This window comes from Paraphaeosphaeria sporulosa, assembly GCF_001642045.1.
Source record: "Paraphaeosphaeria sporulosa strain AP3s5-JAC2a unplaced genomic scaffold CC84scaffold_1, whole genome shotgun sequence".
NCBI lineage: Eukaryota > Fungi > Ascomycota > Dothideomycetes > Pleosporales > Didymosphaeriaceae > Paraphaeosphaeria > Paraphaeosphaeria sporulosa.
This window is the reverse complement of record NW_017253360.1, coordinates 1457441-1475723: the sequence shown is the minus strand read 5'-3', so window position 1 is coordinate 1475723 and position 18283 is coordinate 1457441. Positions and strand designations below refer to the sequence as shown.

Genomic DNA, 18283 nt, shown 5'->3' with positions numbered 1-18283 from the left:
TTGACGAGTCCAAATCCAGTGCTGCGATATGAGCGCTGTGGCTGTTGGTCCTAGATTCATCACGCTGCAGCCCAACTGATTTAGACATTACGTTAACGCCGCCGCTACTATCGCACACTACCTTCCCGCCCACCAAAGCTCCTGCATTCCTCTCTTGCGCAGAACACCTCTCTCACCCTCTCCTAAGCTTCCTCCCTCCCCATCCCCACCGTCTCACCCTGCCGTCTCACGCCCCTCTCCTTCCTCTTCCTGTGCGTGTTCAAATCTCTATTCTGCACCTGCCCACCTTCACTCTCCTCCTTCTCCACCGCAGGCCCCAAATCGCTGCCCTGCGCAGTGTTCTCACTGCCGCTCCCGTTTCCGCCGTCTGTGCCCAGTCGCGCCTCCTCGTCGCGCCGCTTGTCCTGCGCGATGTCCGGGGCCGGCGAGAAGGTCGATTTCGCACGGATCTTCTTGCCGTAGATGTAGAAGAGGAAGGGCATGGGGACCATGAGGGTGGCGACGCAGCCGAGGAGCTGATGTCAGTCAGTCAGTACAATCGCAAACTTGTGACATGGGGGGGAAAGCACACCGTAGACGCCCACTGGATGCCCATGCCGTTGAGCATGTACGTCGAGAAGAGGGGGAACGTGCCGGCGAAGAGGGACCGCATGAACGTGTTTCCGGCGACGGCCGAGGCCGCGAACATCAGGTATGCATCAATGATATAGTTAAGTAGCGCCAGGAAGATGGTCCAGATGCCGAAGCCGGTGAAGATGCCCGAGAAGACAGGGGCGACCCAGAGGGTGCGCCCGTTGTAGCCAGTCCAGCCGAACCAGAAGAGGCCGCCTTGAAGGATCGTTAGCGATTATTTCTCACTTTTCCGCGCAATTATAGAAGGAGGAGGCTTACCAGCGAATGTTGGTGCGCCGACCATGGCAAGGGGCAGGCGCCATTCCGGGACGGGGATGTTGTTGTTGGCCTTGAGCTTCCGTCCGTACGAGGGGTTCATGGCGGCCATCAGGGCGAAGCCGAGTATAACGCCGACGATCAGGCCAAAGTATGTCAGGCCTGATACGCCCGGTGTGAAACCGTACTGTCCCTCAAAGACGAGTGTGTATGCGGTGAGGAAGCAGTACAGGATGCCGTCTTTACCTGATTAGCACATGCATTGAACGAGTTAGCAGAGTCCACTCACAGACAAATGACATGTAGATCGTGATGAGTAAGACGATGGGCTCGGTGAATAGGATGCGCAACGGCCTGCTCACGTTGCGGATGATGAGTTCTTTCAGATCGACCTCGATTTCCTCTTGCTTCGCGTGGATTCCCCAGTTCAAAGTCCGTCTTCGCAGCTTGGCGGCTTTCCCAACGAGGATTTGCGGGGGATATGTCTCTTCCATGAACAGAACAATCAGTGCGAATGCAAGCCAGCCCATGATTGAGGAAATGTACATGGTCCATCTCCAACCGAGATGGCTTGTCACGATGAAGCCACCAATGAAGGGTGCCATCTGCATAGTCGGATTAGCTATAGCTGCAATAGTCGGAACGTGGAACTCACCATCGGCCCCATAAACACGGTGGCACTGAATGTACCAATCGCGATACCACGCTGTACGTTACTAAAGATATCGGCGTATACGGCAGCGACAACGCTCAACGGACATGCTCCGAATAATCCGGCGAAGAAGCGACATATCAGAACGGTTTGTAAATCTTTCCCCGTCGCGACCGCGAGACTGAAGACGGAGAAGCCAAACGAGCCGACTAGCAATGGAAGCTTGCGGCCGTACAGTTCGGACATGGGTGCCCAGACCTGTTGTTGGTCAGCTCAGTGCTCGTCAATCGCTGCTCGACCTCAACATACGAGTGGACCAAACGCGTATCCGAACACGAACAGACTCGTTCCCAATGTTGTGACTTCAGGGATAACGCCAAACTCTTCTGCGACCGGCCTCGTAGACGGGCTGAATATACTACTGCCCATAGTCACTGCCAAAGACAGATACGCCATCAACACTGCGATGTAGATTTTCTTTTTCATGGGCCAGTTCTGGGCATGCATCGGGTCATCCACGCCCATAAATTCCACGACGTATTCTTCGCGATCGGGAAGCGGTGGAGGGTACGGTTTATTTGCTCCCATTTCCGAGAGCGGCTTTTCGGTCCTGCGTCGACTGAGTGTCCTGGTTATCCGCGATGGCCCTGTCAGCCTGGCACCGACGGTACCGGCGTGCTGCGAACGAATCGTCTCGATACGGCTCAGAGCCTCAGGGTTCCTTTCTGTCGGGTGCCGATACAGTATGCCTGATCCTCCCCCGACACTCGAGAACGTGTCTCTTCTTTCTCGTGTAGAAGACACATTGTGTGTTCGGATCTCCTCTAATCTGGGCGTGTGCGTGGTGGAGGAGGATGAGGCCGAAGAGGAGGATGAGGCTAAGCTGCTCCGTCTAGAGGCAACTTCCTCCGTCTCTGTCGCGTGCGGTGGCGCGTTCGCTCCGGCTGTTGGCAGAGGCCTGCCAGAAGGAGGAGATTCGAAGAGGGCGTCGACTGTGCGTCCAGGCTCTACGTTACGTTGGAACTCTCCCTGCGCGTTGACCCATGATGAGAATCTTCTCGGCTCCGCATCTTCCTCATTCCGCAGCATCTCCACGTCCTCTTCATTCATGGCGGGCAGGTGTTTATTGCGCGCCAGAAATCAGTAGGAAACAGCGCAATGCAGGATGTTGCTCAACGCAAGCCTGAGCTTTCCGACCACTTCCGCCTGTTCTCGTCACGATATGCGTGGGCGCAAAGGAACCTAGAGGGAGAGATAATTGTAGAAATATATGAAGTAGTATAAGGTTATCGAGGGTCCACATCAAAGCTCGGGCAAGAGACAATGGTCGTACAAATAATGCCGACGACAGATCAGGGCAATGACAAAGAACAGCTAATTGCTCAGGTCGGCAACGTGCAGGTAGGCAAAAGTATTTCGTACAGCTCGGCCAACGGAGGATGGCAACAGCACTTAGGCTGTCCAGGGCTCTGAGTAAGCCATTGTGGGCGTTGTTAAGGCCGGCGCCGCTGCAATCGATGCACGACGCGCGCTGCCCACAATCCGGTGCGGGTCACTGTGATGCAAATTCCGCTGCTGTGCGAACGCGCCGTTAATGGGCGGTTACGTCACGACGCCGAGGGGGCCGCTAGTACTGAGTCAAGTAATGGCCCACAGTACGCTAGTCGATGTGTCAGCTACCGTCAGCGCGAACATGTGAGCCGGTCCATATGCTATCACCCACAGGACCTCATACGTCAGATGCAACGGGCCGGCAGGGCCGGACCATCGTGGCCGATATAGGAAACCTCAGGGCAGCATGGCCCAAAACACGTTATATCAAGCAACAACACAAGGTCTATTCAGACTACGATACAGGAACAATGGATGGGGGAAAAGAATCCTTGGAGGTCATCAAAGCTCTGGCCATGGTCGAAATGCCATGATCCGAGAGCCCGCGCGCTCAATGGGCTATACGACATTCGCCGCCTAACACGTACGAATGAACAGCCCCATGGGATTCGGCGAATTCGAATCTTGGGCGTACTTGATGTGGAAGTTGTCTCCACAAACCATGAAGGTATGCACGAATCCAGCGGTACATGGCACCGTCTTCACGTTGCAGCTGAATCCAGGACCCACTGGGCCAGCAGCAACAATCTTTCTCGGGCCAATTTCGTTCCTGCACAACGTGTGAGACGTGCTTTCAGATCAGCTTGTAAACAATGCTGGCACTCACCAGGTCATCCCGTCGCTTGCAGGCTGGCGCACATGCCAGAATTCCATCACTGGGGTTTTTTTCGGCGAGGTAACGAAAAACGTCGAGTTATCCGTATACCTCTCCTCGGGGAAGAGCCAGACTAACGAGCACTTCTGGCCTGCGTTGCCAGGACCAACATCGAAGTTGTACAGCGAACACTGCGCATTGCCGATATGTCCATCCATTCTGTTGCCAAGTGCTTTTTCGGGGTCCACTTTGCTCACCGTAGCCATAAGTCGAGGGGACTCGAAGGTGCCCTCCAGGTCGTGCGGACAGCCGTAAGCAAGGTAACTGTTTCCGCACTTCTCCGTATTGGCCGGATCGTTGCAGTCCGGTGCAGGAGAATATGTGCCGTTATTATCTGCTGGTCGAGAAGGTAGAGGTTTGGATATATACGTCGGCAAAGTGGCGTTTCTGGAAGGCTGGAGGGAATGATCAGCGAAGAGTCACAACTTGTTAGCTTCCTTGGAGTCTGGCAATGGCGCATACCATCTTTTCTTTACTCACCTTAGTTGTGGTCGAGAAGGTCTTTCCACATGATCCAAAACCAGTCTGGCAGCCAGTTCCGCAATGGCTGGGCGAGGAACCACACCATCCTGCAGAGCTGCAGCACGAACCTGCAGCAAAATCGTGGCAATGATAACCCTCATCGCCGCCGCACTGGCCGTTAGGAGAAAGCGTACCTTGCTTAGGGGCTGATTTTGCTGAGGCCTTGGAAGAAGCCGGAACGCTGCTGCCTGATGACTTACCAGTGCGTGTAGCACTGTTGGTCGCCTTGCCGGTAGAAGAAGTCTTGCTGGGTGCCTTGCTGGAGGTGCTGTTGAGCGCCTTACTAATAGGTGAAGCTTTGCTGGCCATCTTACTTGAAGTTGATGTGCCATAAGAGGCTTTTTCAGAGGATTCGTCATCGCAGATACCGAAGTCACCCTGGCATCCAGCACCGCAATGAGATGCAGAGAAACCGCACCATCCATGAGAGCTGCAGCAGGGCCCATCGATCTTTCCGAAGCAGTTGAAGCCGGTTGGTGAACCGCAGCGTCCGTCTGGAGACTGTATTCCGTGCTCTGCCTTGGGTCTGCCTATGGTTGCATTGGACGAGGCGTGCTTGCTGTCCTCGAGGTAGCTGGCCATTTGACGAGCGCCCTCTGGGGTGTTCGGTTGAACAGCTGGGGAGTTATTGTAGAATCTGTCCCAGGGGAATATCCAGGGTACGTGATCTGTACCCTTGTCCTCTTTGCAGCCGGTTCGGTTGGATATCTTGGGGCTGGACCAGGCAAAAAGTTGGATGTACACGCACCACAGCTGTTGAGGCACTGGTTCAGTGTATATGTTCTCGACACCCTTGTCGTTCACCCTACAAGCCCAGAAGTGCGGAGAGCTGTTGAACAAGAGCTGATTGTCGCAGCTAATGTCAAAGTCCGGCATCGCTAGATTACTGAGTCAGCTCAAAGCTACCTACTGGATCACAAAGGGACGGTTGGATGTGGGGAACTACGAACGCTTCACTCCCTCATCGCACTGGAACTGGTTCGTTGGGCCTGGTGTTGAGATACAGCCACGACGTTTACTGTCAACAATTCCAATCTCAGGTGTAAAGGTAAAGTTGGCTAGGGGAATGCTGCCATCGCCGAGCCTGAGCTGGCCATCTGCAAGCGTGTGTACCCGACCACGGCTGTGACTGTGTGTGAAGGCCGTGAGATTGAAGTCGTAGCTTTGCGGTACGGTGCGAGGTACTGCGATTAATGGTTAAAATTTCAGCTGGGTGTGAGACGCATATGCTTCGAACCGACTTACGGACGGGGATGGCCTGTGGAATAACGGCAGATGCCGACGCTGTACCGACGGAGGCGAGAATTGCTGTAGACCGCATTGTGCAGGCCCAGGTGATGTTCGACGTAAGAACTACCGAAGAATGGGCGCGCAAAACAACAACAATGCTTGGGCTGTGGGTGTGAAGATGAACAGATGCTTCACGGGAAGAGGGGTCAGCGGCGCGCTGTCCTCTTACTTCTTTCCCTCTGTAAGTAGATGATGACGTGGCATTCATGCTGTTTGGGATAGATCGAGCAAGAGAGGAAGGCACACACAGCGTAGGTCGGCATCCACAATTGATTCTTGAGAATTTTGATACCCTTTGCCATCTCTTGCCAGTTGTTGGCTCTAGCAACCATCAGACCAGCAACGCCATGGCCAGGCCCGTAATTCTAGCCAGTGCCAGGTTCAAACAGCAGCGGCATCGTGAACACGTCAGGTATTTTGCCGCGCATCGTTCGATGGCCCTCTCCGCGCCACTGGCAGCACTGCAAGAGCAGTCCGGGATGAAAGCCGTAAGCCAAGCCCGAGATGTGCGAGATTAGTTTGCCTGCAGTGACCTTCTCTTTCGCATCTTGCAACACGGGTTGTCGATCTTCGAAGCCCACTAGAATCTGAGGCTGACTCCATTCGGGCAGAAGCCGGTCTACATCTTCCGAGGATATAATGTCAAACAAATCGCGTGCGATGCACTGCAGGACTGCTACAGATGCAACGAGGTTAGACATGAAGGCGAACCACATAGGTGTCTTGGTAATGAATGCCTCCAACGAAGGATCGAGCCGGAAAGTGCCGTATGCAGCAAGGAAGTCTTTTTTTTCTGCTTCTTCTCCTGGGCACTTTTCAGTAACTTTTGGGCAGACTTCTGGGGTTGTTTGTTTTGACAGTTGCAGGGTTGAGTCAAAGAGGAATGGCAGCTTTGTTGCCAGCCAAGTGACTGTGCGACGCGACCCGCAAAGTTGCTGTCTCGTCATTGCCATTTCTTTTCTTGCGACATGGGGTATGGTGGGGGTAAGGAGCTTGTGCAGGGCGGGCCTGACAGGAAAAGCAAAAGACTTAACGCACCGTTGACGCCACCTGCCTAACGCCATTCCCGCAACCAAACGCTCAGCCCCAGGGCTGACAGCCTTTTTTCATGCTTCCTCTAAGACAGAAGACATGATTACACTCTGGTGCTTCTTGGCCTGCATATCATGCCGAAGTAATCGGCCTGTTGCTCTACCAAACGGTCAATAAAGGTGCCTCAGAATCGGCGTCGACGAAATCCGGTGCGAAAGCCGATGGGCGAGAGGTACAAGAAGCCCCTTCCCACGCCATCGCTCCATGTCCGTCGCCGTCGAGCTACATGCCACTCAACTATTTCTCGTCACTAGCAGCTGTGTACGATGACTTGCTCTTGCGGCAAACTTCCATGATGTTTGCTCACGCATTCCGTACGGCTACAGCCATCCGCCACTTGGTTCATGAGCCATGTTTCACATTTATCTCGTCACGCATCATCCGGGACGTCGTCCGAGATTGTAACTTTCAATGAATCGCGTGATACCAGAATGTTTAAACAGGACGCATACAAGACCTCATTCTTTCGCGTGGGAAGTACAGAACGGCGACTTATGGACACACACCCTCTCGGCAAGATTACAATGCGGGGATACAAACGAATGAACTCGCTTACACTGCCATGCACAAGATTGGGACCAGCCTTCCTGGTCAATGATGAGTGGTGTGGTCACACCATGCAACGTCGATGAACGTCTTGTGGCGTGCTGCTTTGACAGTCGGTTACACATGATCTCGGAACGTTCCCTGCATTGCAGGCATGTGTACGCGCGCAGTCCTGCAAATCGGGCACACAACCCGACTATGCAGCAGGGCATTGTTCGCATGGACAGAAGACATCTGATCGAAAACGCAGAAACAGACACTCCCGATGATCGTCACAGCCGCCAGTACATCACTGTACACCTGCAGACCACCCGTGGTTGGTAAACGGCGGATTGGCATTCCCGTTATCTACAGTATCGTTCCATAAACGCCCGAAAATGCAACAAGGTACTGACGACGAAGATTGGCTACGAGATATCTTGTGCGGGTCGAGCTAAGCCGGAAACAACACCCTCTGCAGCAGCGACAGTTTTACGAAACTCGCCGCGAAAAAGCAAAACAGGCTCTGCAGATACATTCGCACCCGAGTGGCTCTTGTGGAAAGCTTGCAGGACGTAGTAACCGTATACATAGATGGCAAAGTTCGGCAAGACGGTGAACCGATGAATGAGCCCACAGCGCTTGTTTGAGTTGGGCCTTGGTACTTGCCAACCGTTCCACCCCAATGCTGAGTATACCACCGTACATGTTTTCTTATAGTGTTTCGCCAGACCGAGCATTTATCGGGGACGCGGGCGAATGAGCGTGGCGTCCGAGATCGTTATCACCCTGCTGCACTGACTCCTTTCGAGTCGTACAACAGCATCCCTCCGAAGTACTACCTCAATGATTGTTTCGACGCAACTTTGCACCTGGAAGAGTTTCAAGACCTTATTGGGTGGAAATCCTATTTGCTTTTTGAGTAACCAAGCTCGACCTCTTCCACAATGACAGCTCGCCTCCGATCTCGACACAATGATCCGGATCTGGTGCTACCGAGCCATATGCACTTATGGCAGGCATGCCCCGACTTATTCACACGCAGCTGACCTCCAGACTCCCTTAGAGTCTAGCCAATGACTTGACAATCGCGACGCGTCAGCTTCCACGATGCCCGGTGGTATACATCCTCCTCTGTCTGTCATACTATCATGGCCAACACCGAACTACATGAACCCTGTCACTAGACCAAGAGTCGCGACCATATTATCGTGTGTTTTCGGGCCCCTCACAACTCTCCTTCTCTTCGCGAGACTGTGGGTCAGAATCCGCGTGCAACAAAACGCAGGTTTGGATGACTGGTTGATGATAGCAGCGATTGTAAGTATAGTACTCCACTGAGTGCATGTCCCTCCACTGACAGTACTAGGTACCGCTTGGTGCGCTGACAATCATCATCCCTTTGGGTAATTTCATCTCTCAGACAAGGAGAAGGCGTTGCTAACGACAACAGCGTCAGACGTGTACGGCTTCAACAAACACGTGTGGGATGTCCAGCCGCATTTCTACGTGATTGAAAGGAAATACGTCATGGCAATTGAATCAGTTTTCTGTGTCGCCTCGGGGCTCATCAAAGTTTCCATCCTTCTGTTCTACAAGCGTCTAGGCTCACGTGCCGTCTCCAATACCTACCGCTGGGCGATCAAGCTAACCATAGCCTTCATAACGGCATATTCCATCGCATTCGCGCTCGTACCGATCTTCGGCTGCCAACCTATATCCGCGTTCTGGGATCAAGTCGACATAATCAAGACTGCGATGGGCTACGAGTATAAATGCTTCAATGAAGGAGCAGACGTTTTCTCCGCTTGCATCATTTCTACAGCCCAGGATTTGCTCACTGCGATACTTCCCACCTTTCTGTACTGGAAACTTCAGATTCCAATTCGTCAGAAGATCGCTTTGTTCGGCATTTTCGCGATCGGTTACGGGGTGGTCGCGATTGGAGCACTGCGCTCGTATTTCTCCTGGCAGATCTTTTTCGAAACATACGATGTCACCTGGGTCACATGGCACACCTGGAACTGGACGCTGCTTGAGATTCACATGGGGGCTCTGTGTGCTAACGCACCGGCACTGAAGATATTCTTCACGCAAGTTCTCCGCATCAAAACTTTAAGTTCGGGTTCAAAATCTCATACGAAGAGCTCTGGTACTAAGACATCCACGTACTCGAAAATATCAATGTGGAAGTCCAACCAGCAATTTCGTCAATATGGTCACATCTCCGAGCCCTATCCCGAGTCATTCGGTAGCAAAGACGACCTTCCAGCGCAGCAAGATGCCCACGTCACAAAGCCTACAGCATCCAAGCGAAATTCCGATGTCACTGTATTTCCCAACGTAGAGGACATTGAGCTGGGCATATTTCGCACGCAGTCACAACCATATGACCAGATACACTCCATCTCACAAAGCCAGGAGAATCTTCAAGCGTTGCCGCGGATGCCGTCGCCATACCCTGCAGCACTGCTACCGCTGCCAACAGATCCAGGTTTATCTACCTACGATCACAACGTTAGGACGAAACCGAAATGGCAGAGCTGGTCATAACTCGACCTAATTATTGTTCGGCACATCCATCCAGCACAATTTCGTGCCAGCTCCGTGAGCCTCGCATGCGACGTAATGGTTAGCGCTGGTACGTAGATACACTGGCCTGTTCTCTATTTTCCTCGTTTGTTTGTCCTTCCACATGCCTCTATGGCCTTCTGTTTTTCTAATCGTAAGACTTTGGAGGCGATCTCGTAGCAGAAATGCCCGATCGCCGCGCGACCGAGAGACAACAACAACAACTACCTAAAACATGTAGAGCATGTTCCATGATACCCGATGTCACATCCGTTATTCTATTTTTTCTGCTTTGTTCATGTAAGGTCCTTGCATAAAGAATCGGCTCTCGTTAGCTAGATTCCAGTCAGACAGGTGAATGAAAGTCCTCTCACAACTGTGGTCAATATGAGCCTCCGTTAAAGACTTGAATTCATCAACAATTACGTCACAGTGAGCGGCACAAAACCGCAGAGAACCTTTTGCTCTCGAGGAAACGAATCGACACCATTTACGCCTACTTCGACTCAAGCCTAATAGCCTCATGCTCCTCATACCTCCTCTGTGCCTCCTCTAATTCCTCTCTCTCTAATCTCCACCTCTCCTCGTCACTCAGCTTTGCTCTTCTCTTCGCCTCGTGCTTGACGCTCCTTATCTGTTCTCGCGACAGACCCTCATACTCTTTGTTGTTTCCCCTGTGCTGATCCCCAAGTCCGAGACTCTTTCCAACCGCACTCCCGCCATACGCTGCAGCGCTGCCTAGCCCTGTACCTAGACCAGTGACGGTACGGAAAACGCCGGTACCCACAGCCTGTACGGTATTGCCTGCGGTATCAACGACTCCTTTTACCGCGCCGCCTGCCGTTCCCGCGAGCGCCGTCGCAGCATGTTGTACTTGGGTGAGGGCGCCTTGGTCATGCTCGTCTGAAGACGACCACTCCTCTTCGTCCTCGTCCTGGTCTTTCTGCCTGTTCGCATGAGTCCTCCTGTCTCGTCACCGATATATAACGTCCGGAGGACTTGCCTGATGCGATTCATCGCTTGCCCCTGCTTCTTGGTGCCGGGGAGTAGATCAAGGTCTACAAGGCGATTCTCGAGAACTTTGACCATGGGAAGGTGCAAGTAGTGTTGCTGCACGATGATGAATGGTTCCGCCCAACCAGTAATATTCAATTGGGAGGAGGCATGCGGGGATGCGTCATGATGTAGCGCGATTGCGGGAGCTAGACGGTCTCACGTCAGGGTACCGCGTTGTGGTGATGTGCTTATGAGTAGGGCCGACTACGATTACGTTGCTTGAACGTCGCCGTGTTGAGCCTCGACTTCAACCTCAGAAGTGAGCGCTTGTACATATGACAGCACTTCATCATTCAGATCGATGAATATAGTACATGAATGTCGGCCGGATTCTAGGTCCCAGGGTGCGAAAGCACATGTGAGGTGAGACTCTTGTTAGTAAGAACCGAGATACTACACGTCAAACTATGGCAATTGCGCGCATATAGCCCAACAGCACGTTTTCAAGCCAATGTAGAGAGAAGCCGAAAGTACATTCACCACGACAATTCTCAAATTGCTGACACAAATCATGACGCCTGCAGATAGGGATTGGGCTGTGAATGCAGCTCAATGGTAAGCAGATAGAAGCCTTGTAAGTGGAACATTTCACTACAAGGCTCGGTGAACCGTAGATATCTTAGCCTTTCACTGATTTTCTGGCCCTAGCACTGTGACACGAATGTCAACTTAGGCTGGGAGTATCAGTGTTATGAAGCTTCCTACCGGCCTAGTGTTGGTCAAACAGGGTATGATATGGTCAGACCGTAACCACTTCAAGGGCTATAGAGCATATCCTCCGTTTCATTTGACCGCGCAAGAATAGGCACACTGCCCGGCCGGCCGAGGTGCATTCTGTAATGCTGAGTCTTATTGTACGGCGCAACTTACTCTCGCACCGCAATCTATGGACTCAAAAGAATCCTTACGTTCGGGGTACGACGTATCATATGCTCGAGGTTTTGTTCGAGAACCAACCAACAATTAGCCAGTAGCGTGACAACGTCTCTTTACCCGAGAATGGCTTGATGGTCGAGAACGCAGCTGGGATCTGTCCGAACCTCGCTGCTTATGAACAATTCATTTGCGCTGCGCACTCTGTGACATACGAACTGTTTACGACGTTTCGAACGATAAATCGACTGGAGTGGTTTGTGGTGACGACAGTGGAGGGGGTTTCGGAATTCCGTGCAGCATAGCAAGTGCGAGCATAGCAGTTTCGCCTCGTTCCAACTATGCGCAATCCATCGAAGCGAGTCCAGAACCTGGTGTCTTCTGACGAAGGAAACGTGCAGTGGTGGCGCAGATGTATGCAATACATATGCCCAGATACCAGTCGTAGAACGGCCGTCTTAGCCCAGGCTTGACTCCTGCGACACAATTACAGGACCAAAAATAACAATGATGTTTAACGGATTATGGATGTGAGGCTCTAAATCCCTCCATGGAACGTGAGGCAGGCCACGTACCAAGGTGGGTCCGTCGGCTCATGGCTTCACTGCAACATCATCTCGCGTAGTCTTAGTCAACTAACTTCATCAGTACGATAGATCTGGCTAAAGGATAGTGCCCTCCCGGTTCACGAGCCGGCAATAGCTGCTCGAATCGGGAAGGTGTCAATGACAAGCATTGGGCAAGAACAGGACGAGTGCACGCGCACGTTTCTGGAAGATCATGCTTTTATGCACGGAAAGGTATTGAACTTCTGCAGGAGTTGTGAAAGTCCTGAGATGGAGGCAACTCGGATGGGAGACATTTCAGATGTCTATTGTAGGCCATTGCCGCACACGTGACCTCGCTTCTCGCTTGCGAATCCGAGGCGCGGTCCGGCGGCAGATGCCTCAACACAGCCAATCCTTGTCAGCTTGACACAATATGGCAAGATGAGCAAGATCGCAAAGAACCGGCGGTCTCCATCTAAGAAACAAATGGACGCGACAAGAGCCGGACGTTCCACCATCTGCAGGTGCGGACGCACCGACGCGGCGAGGCGGGAAACTCTAGACGTCCTTCTTTTAGATCATCCTCTTGGTCTCGACTGGTACCTGAGAATTCTCCGACTTGGACGTTGTATTTTAACAGGACAATGTCACTTGCCGCTTCGTCAACGCACGAACTAACGTTCAGGCACGCTGAACATCCTGGGTGCATTAAAAAGAAACGACTTCTGGGAGATAATTAGCAATTTATCCGACAACAACCGCTCATGTCCGCCCCCTATCGAACTCTCTCCACTCCACGGTGGCGTTCCCCCTCTGCAAATTATCTCGAATGCCAAGTCATTTGTTCCTTGCAATTCGTGGAAAGCCCAGCATGTTTGGCCCGTTTCCTAGGGCTGACTGTAGACACATGAGGGTTCCTGGAGGTATGCACATACCAATTTCATACCTCGTGTCCCCTTTCGGAACTAATCTCTTCTTTTTGCGCCAAAACTGCAATTGATCAAAGGTTATCACTGGACTTTGCTAAGCCCGATTAACTCTACAAATCGACCTATGCGTTGCCCAGAATTTAGGCGGCGAGAATCGCTGCCTTCTTGCCGCCAGCGCGAACTGGATATCGCAACGCTACGGTAGCTCGAGCACAGATGCTAAACGAGTCGCGACACTAGAGGATTGCGTAGATCGAGCGGCACGATAGCAAGACTCACCTTGGGCAAGATCTCATGCGGGGTGCGCAGTCTATACTCTGACCAGAATCCTCGAGCTGTGTTACTCACTTAACCAAGACGATTAGCTGAGGTTGCGGTCTTCATTCGGGTCGACCCCCTTGCTATCTCCATCCCGAGAGGCCGGTTGCCTTCTGCACAACTACCGCAGGCGCGATGCATTGCCGCACGACCGGTCAGCTCGCAGAACTTCTGGCAATACGTCCGATAGATCGTCATTTACCCAAACTGCTTCAGCGTCGCTTACAGGCTCGTCGGGACAGCACCCCCCAGTCGCACTAAAAGCTTTGCGCTAATCGCCGACTTCTTTTGTCCCAAATCCCTGAGAGCTGAATGTGTTAGGGCAAGCTTCCACTGAAATGCTTGAGAATCTGCCAGTTCTCCCATGATCAAGATAATCGTTTCGTCGTCATGGTCCGCGGAGGCCTTTCTCTAGCTCGTTTGAGCTTTGCCCCCCCAATTTGTAGCTTGCTGACGGTATGATCCCAGCGTTGAAAATCCACTTTTCTTCACCAAGTCATTGGTCTTCGTGCTCGATCGGCATAGTCCTGTACAGACCGTCCCTTGCCTCTGTATCCTTGCGCATGGTCGTGCCTCCCGAACTCGCCAGCCGCGTGCTGCAGGAACAAAAGACTTCCCCTAAATAAGCTTATATGTACATTCTACGTTGACGAATGGGCTTCTCCTTGTTCCACAGTATTGATTGTTGCCACCTTCTTGCCTATGTCGGCGTCCGATCCCTATGATTAACAAGAGCAAGCTCCTATGCATTCTTAATCCAAGCATAGAACCAAGCGCCAACACAAATTCGGGCACGGCACAGTCAGCATTATCGAGGCTTCTTGTTGTCAGGTCCTGCAATTCTTTTCGTTGGTCGTCAATCGTATCAATTGGTAGCCTGGAAGAGTCGCCTAGCAGGCTAGGACACGGAGGTGGCGTGGTGAAGGGCTACCACTATCAGCACCATGAGGTGGTTCAAGGCTCTACCCGTGTTACTGTGTTCGCTCGCGACGCACACCGAGGCCCAGAACAGTAGTGCTCTTCTCCAGGCCGCTTTGACAACATTACCAAAATGCGCTGTAAGTATCATTGAGGTTATGCGAGGAACTGCAATTGACGGATTGTAGATCAACTGTCTCGTCACATCGGTAAAGCAATCGACCTGTGAGCTGACGGACTTCTATTGTATTGCCCATGATGCACAGTTGAATGCGAACATGGAAGCTTGTGTGCAAGCCAGTTGCACCGTACGTGAGGCGCTAAGTACGTTGTTGTCACAGCTTTGAAATGCCCTTGCTTACTTTGAAAGCTACCAAAAACTTTACGGTCACTGCGTATGGACTGCCAGTGCGTGACCACAGCAAACTCGTCTCTTACAGCGGGATGATCGGAGGCGGACTCACGCTTCTAGCAGTCATACTGAGGTCATTCGCTCGCATGCCGTGCTGCGGTGGAACGTGGGGTTGGGACGATTGGGGCATCCTGGCTACAATGGTGATTCAGCTCTGCTGCGTCGTTGGACCTTGACTGACAAACGCAGATACCTGTCCTACCACTTACTGCCCTATCAGTGGTCCGTAAGTGCAGCTTCCGAACAACGCAACGAGATCCTAGACTGACTATTGTAGTTGCGAACGATGGTCTCGGCAAAGATCTCTGGACGGTGCCATTCGATAAGATCACAAAGATATTGCATGTAAGTGCGGACTGCCTCAAATGTGGAAGCGGCACTGATATTATTATCACTCAGATATACTACTTCGATGAAATGCTGTATCTCTCGTCGATCGCTTTGACGAAGATCTCGATTCTCTTATTCTACCTGCGCATCTTCCCGAATCCAACGTTCCGGAAACTAGTATGGGTTGGCATCGCATACTGCGTTGGATATATTCTGGGCACTATACTGGCTCTCATATTCCAGTGCAAACCGCTCAATCTAGCCTGGACACATTGGGATAACGAGCATCCCGGACAGTGCTTCAACCTGAACCTCCTGGGATGGTTGACAGCAGCGCTTAATATTTTCGGAGATCTGATTGTCATCTGCCTACCGTTACATGAGCTCAGCAAGCTGGCCATGGGAAGAAGAAAGAAAGCAGGCATCATGCTAATGTTCTTGGGTGGAGGCTTGTAAGTATACCCATACTTCAGACCCGTCGATCAACTCATTGACCGCCTGCATAGCGTCACCATCGTCAGCATGCTCCGACTGAAGTACATGATTCAGTTCGCCAACTCGCACAACGTTACATGGGACTACACACCTATTGGATACTGGTCGACGTTGGAGGTTCATGTCGGCATCATCATCGCCTGTCTCCCTGCAGTACGCTCGCTCCAGCTTCGCATATTCCCGAGCTCCCGAACACAAAACAGCTACTACCTGGGCCCAGCCGGCGCATACGGATATAACTCCAAAGGTGGCAGCCCGTTCCCCTCATCAATAGCCAAATCGAAAGGTGGACACGTCGATCTTATGACTGCAGCAACCCAACCGGCGGAGTACCGCAGCCGCGACCGCACGCCTGGCGACAAAGAGTTCATCCAGCTGGAAGAATACGAATTCCGCCTTGGCGATAAATCTTCTTCGTTTGAGAAAGAAGATGCTTGTAACCCCCGTGGTAAGACTTCAACACAGATCGAGCGAGGATCAGTACACACCGACGATGACGCGGTCTTCCTGCCAATCCAGAGCACACGCGGCCTCTCGCCGCCTAGAGCAGTCTATCAGAATTCTGGAAGGAACACGAGCCCTCAATTTATCACCGTGACGAAGGACTACAGTGTCACGGTCGAGATGACGCCAGAACACTTAAGCTCTAGCCCGCCAAGGGAGAGCGAAGATATGGGGAGAGGGAGACGCGAGAGCCAAGTCGCGCTGACAAGGTTTTCGGGAATAGAGAAGAGTTCAAGTCAAAAACGTTTCGCATAGCACTATACCCTCATTTTTTAATACCATTTCGTTCATTATCGTTGATAACAAGCAGTCACTGCTACAGCCGAAGAGTGCGTAGTCTTCCTTGTCGCTCCTTCCTGTGGGCTACTCGGATGAGACGTACATCTTATGGCTCACCGCCAGAAGGCTTGGCGTGAATACAAAATTCCCGTGACCATTTGTCCAGGTCCGGGCGAAAGGTCAAGGAAGACTAGCCCCACAGCTGAAGCGGTACGTGCGACCAAACTGGGCTTGGCACATGTTCTAGTTCCTATGATTCTTCGTTCCGCTAGAATCCAGACCATAATGGACGGAAATTTACCTCCAGCCCATGCATGTTCATGTCCTTCTCCAGGAAAAGCCATTGGAAACAGCGCTGCTCCCACGCCCAGATATCCATGACATTCGCATTCTCCGATAAGAAGAATGGGGATTTAGCGACTGTGCACTTCAAATACCAGTTGAGGATGGTCCTTGGTGCCTGGTCGATGTGCCTAGGTGCATTTTTCTTGATGGTTATACGGGTGACCAGTGGAGCAATATCGTCAAACCACTCTCTTGCACATGCACTGAGAAGGATCCTGAAGGCGTGCTGGATCGTGATGTCCGAACATGTTGCTACGGCGGTTAAGCTTGAAAACCGCCGCAGTTGCTTCAACAGCGGAAGGACGTTTGTCTCGATGCTGCTGAAGCCGTAGTCGAAGTTGATGAGCATGCAGCCATGAGAGTCCTCACCATGCGGCTTCACATAAGCTGGGATAAAGGTGTAGGCGTCGAGGAGACGCATAGAGAACATCGTGTATGCCATATAGGTAGGCCGGTACTCGTTGCGGATGACGCGACAAGTTTGCGTAAGACCGAGGAAAAGTGGCTGGCTGCGGGTGGTGCTCTGCTCGCCGACGGGACCCTCCTCACGTGCGAAGTCATAGATGCGGTTACGCAGCTCTAGCCGGGAGAGTTAGCTCACAAGTGACTTTGTACTACGAGGGCGGCTTCTTACCTCCAGGTAGCTGAAGCAAGCGCGATTGCGATGTCGCGTTGCCCGCCATGCTGGGAACTGACCACTGGTGTTTCTCCGACTGTGTTGTTTGGTTGATTGCGCATCTCAGAACTTGAGTGCGGCTGGGGTCGTCGTGCCTGCCTGTTAAACTACTCGCTTAAATGTACGCTAGCCCATATCAAAACATCGACATGAATACAACTTGTTTAACGTACCCGGCAAGCGAGCTGCGCAGGCAAGCGAGCTGCGCACCCCACTCGACTTTCATGCCTCTATAGTGGTATATCTCAACAACACAATAAGATAATGGAATATAATTACTATGCTAAATTAAGTGGCATCTCTAGTGTCCTTCTTACATGTTCGCGAGTTATGGCCAGTCGCCCTACAGCGCCTACAGCGCGCTGAAGCCTGCCGACTTGTACCTGATCGCGCCCTACCTTGACGCGTTTCCCCCTCAAGCTGCTGCTCAACCTCATTTTGAGCTATGATTTCCTCTGCCTCTGCCTTTGATAGGGTGCCTCGCTGCTGGATACGCTTCTTTTTGCGCCTTCTGCGCGTTATAGTAGTCTCATTTGCTTTCTTAAGGCTCTTGATCCGATCGCGCATTAATGCTATTTCGTGCATTGCTATTGTAGAGCCTTTCTCAAGCTGATTAAGTCTCTCAATAATAGATGTAGGTGATGAGCTTCCATGCCTCTGTATCCTATCGCGTATTAATGTTGATTAAGCCTCTAGCTTACGCGCGTTGCTTGGTGTTCGCGCTTCCCAGAGGGTAGTCTCTAGTGCAGGCGGCGTTGGCGTACGAAGCTTCACATTAAGCTTCGCTATCACCC

The 18283-nt window shown here is 52.1% G+C and overlaps 7 protein-coding genes across 7 annotated transcripts; 2 read left to right on the top strand and 5 right to left on the bottom strand.

The window, feature by feature from the left end:
• Positions 1–2: 2 nt before the first annotated feature.
• Positions 3–3090, bottom strand: CC84DRAFT_1159147 (MFS general substrate transporter). The gene is made up of 6 exons (XM_018177153.1): positions 1850–3090; positions 1544–1798; positions 1178–1493; positions 892–1128; positions 572–828; positions 3–515 (listed from the first exon to the last, which is right to left on the bottom strand). The coding sequence occupies exons 1-6, from the start codon at positions 2648–2650 to the stop codon at positions 183–185; spliced, it is 2199 nt and encodes a 732-aa protein (XP_018042042.1). The 5' UTR covers positions 2651–3090; the 3' UTR covers positions 3–182.
• Positions 3091–3754: 664 nt separating this feature from the next.
• Positions 3755–5649, bottom strand: CC84DRAFT_1211326 (uncharacterized protein; the record flags this gene model as incomplete). Its single annotated transcript, XM_018182368.1, has 4 exons — positions 3755–4143; positions 4529–5206; positions 5279–5512; positions 5574–5649. The coding sequence occupies 4 exons, from the start codon at positions 5647–5649 to the stop codon at positions 3755–3757; spliced, it is 1377 nt and encodes a 458-aa protein (XP_018042041.1).
• Positions 5650–5844: 195 nt separating this feature from the next.
• CC84DRAFT_1159145 (uncharacterized protein) lies at positions 5845–6594 on the bottom strand. Its single transcript, XM_018177152.1, has one exon. It carries the CDS (start codon positions 6563–6565, stop codon positions 5984–5986), a length of 582 nt encoding a protein of 193 aa, XP_018042040.1. The 5' UTR covers positions 6566–6594; the 3' UTR covers positions 5845–5983.
• Positions 6595–8345: 1751 nt separating this feature from the next.
• On the top strand, positions 8346–9326 carry CC84DRAFT_1072154 (uncharacterized protein; the record flags this gene model as incomplete). Its single annotated transcript, XM_018173679.1, has 3 exons — positions 8346–8555; positions 8605–8641; positions 8689–9326. Coding segments are annotated over 3 exons (885 nt in total), but the record flags the coding sequence as incomplete, so codon positions are not given.
• Positions 9327–10270: 944 nt separating this feature from the next.
• Positions 10271–10929, bottom strand: CC84DRAFT_1159144 (uncharacterized protein). The gene is made up of 2 exons (XM_018177151.1): positions 10810–10929; positions 10271–10753 (listed from the first exon to the last, which is right to left on the bottom strand). Exons 1-2 carry the CDS (start codon positions 10893–10895, stop codon positions 10303–10305), a joined length of 537 nt encoding a protein of 178 aa, XP_018042038.1. The 5' UTR covers positions 10896–10929; the 3' UTR covers positions 10271–10302.
• A 3476-nt stretch (positions 10930–14405) lies between these two features.
• CC84DRAFT_1224949 (uncharacterized protein) lies at positions 14406–16469 on the top strand. The gene is made up of 7 exons (XM_018183557.1): positions 14406–14588; positions 14637–14772; positions 14819–15003; positions 15050–15086; positions 15138–15205; positions 15260–15642; positions 15697–16469. Exons 1-7 carry the CDS (start codon positions 14475–14477, stop codon positions 16442–16444), a joined length of 1671 nt encoding a protein of 556 aa, XP_018042037.1. The 5' UTR covers positions 14406–14474; the 3' UTR covers positions 16445–16469.
• A 267-nt stretch (positions 16470–16736) lies between these two features.
• On the bottom strand, positions 16737–17496 carry CC84DRAFT_1211322 (uncharacterized protein; the record flags this gene model as incomplete). Its single annotated transcript, XM_018182367.1, has 2 exons — positions 16737–17392; positions 17448–17496. The coding sequence occupies 2 exons, from the start codon at positions 17494–17496 to the stop codon at positions 16737–16739; spliced, it is 705 nt and encodes a 234-aa protein (XP_018042036.1).
• Positions 17497–18283: the final 787 nt, after the last annotated feature.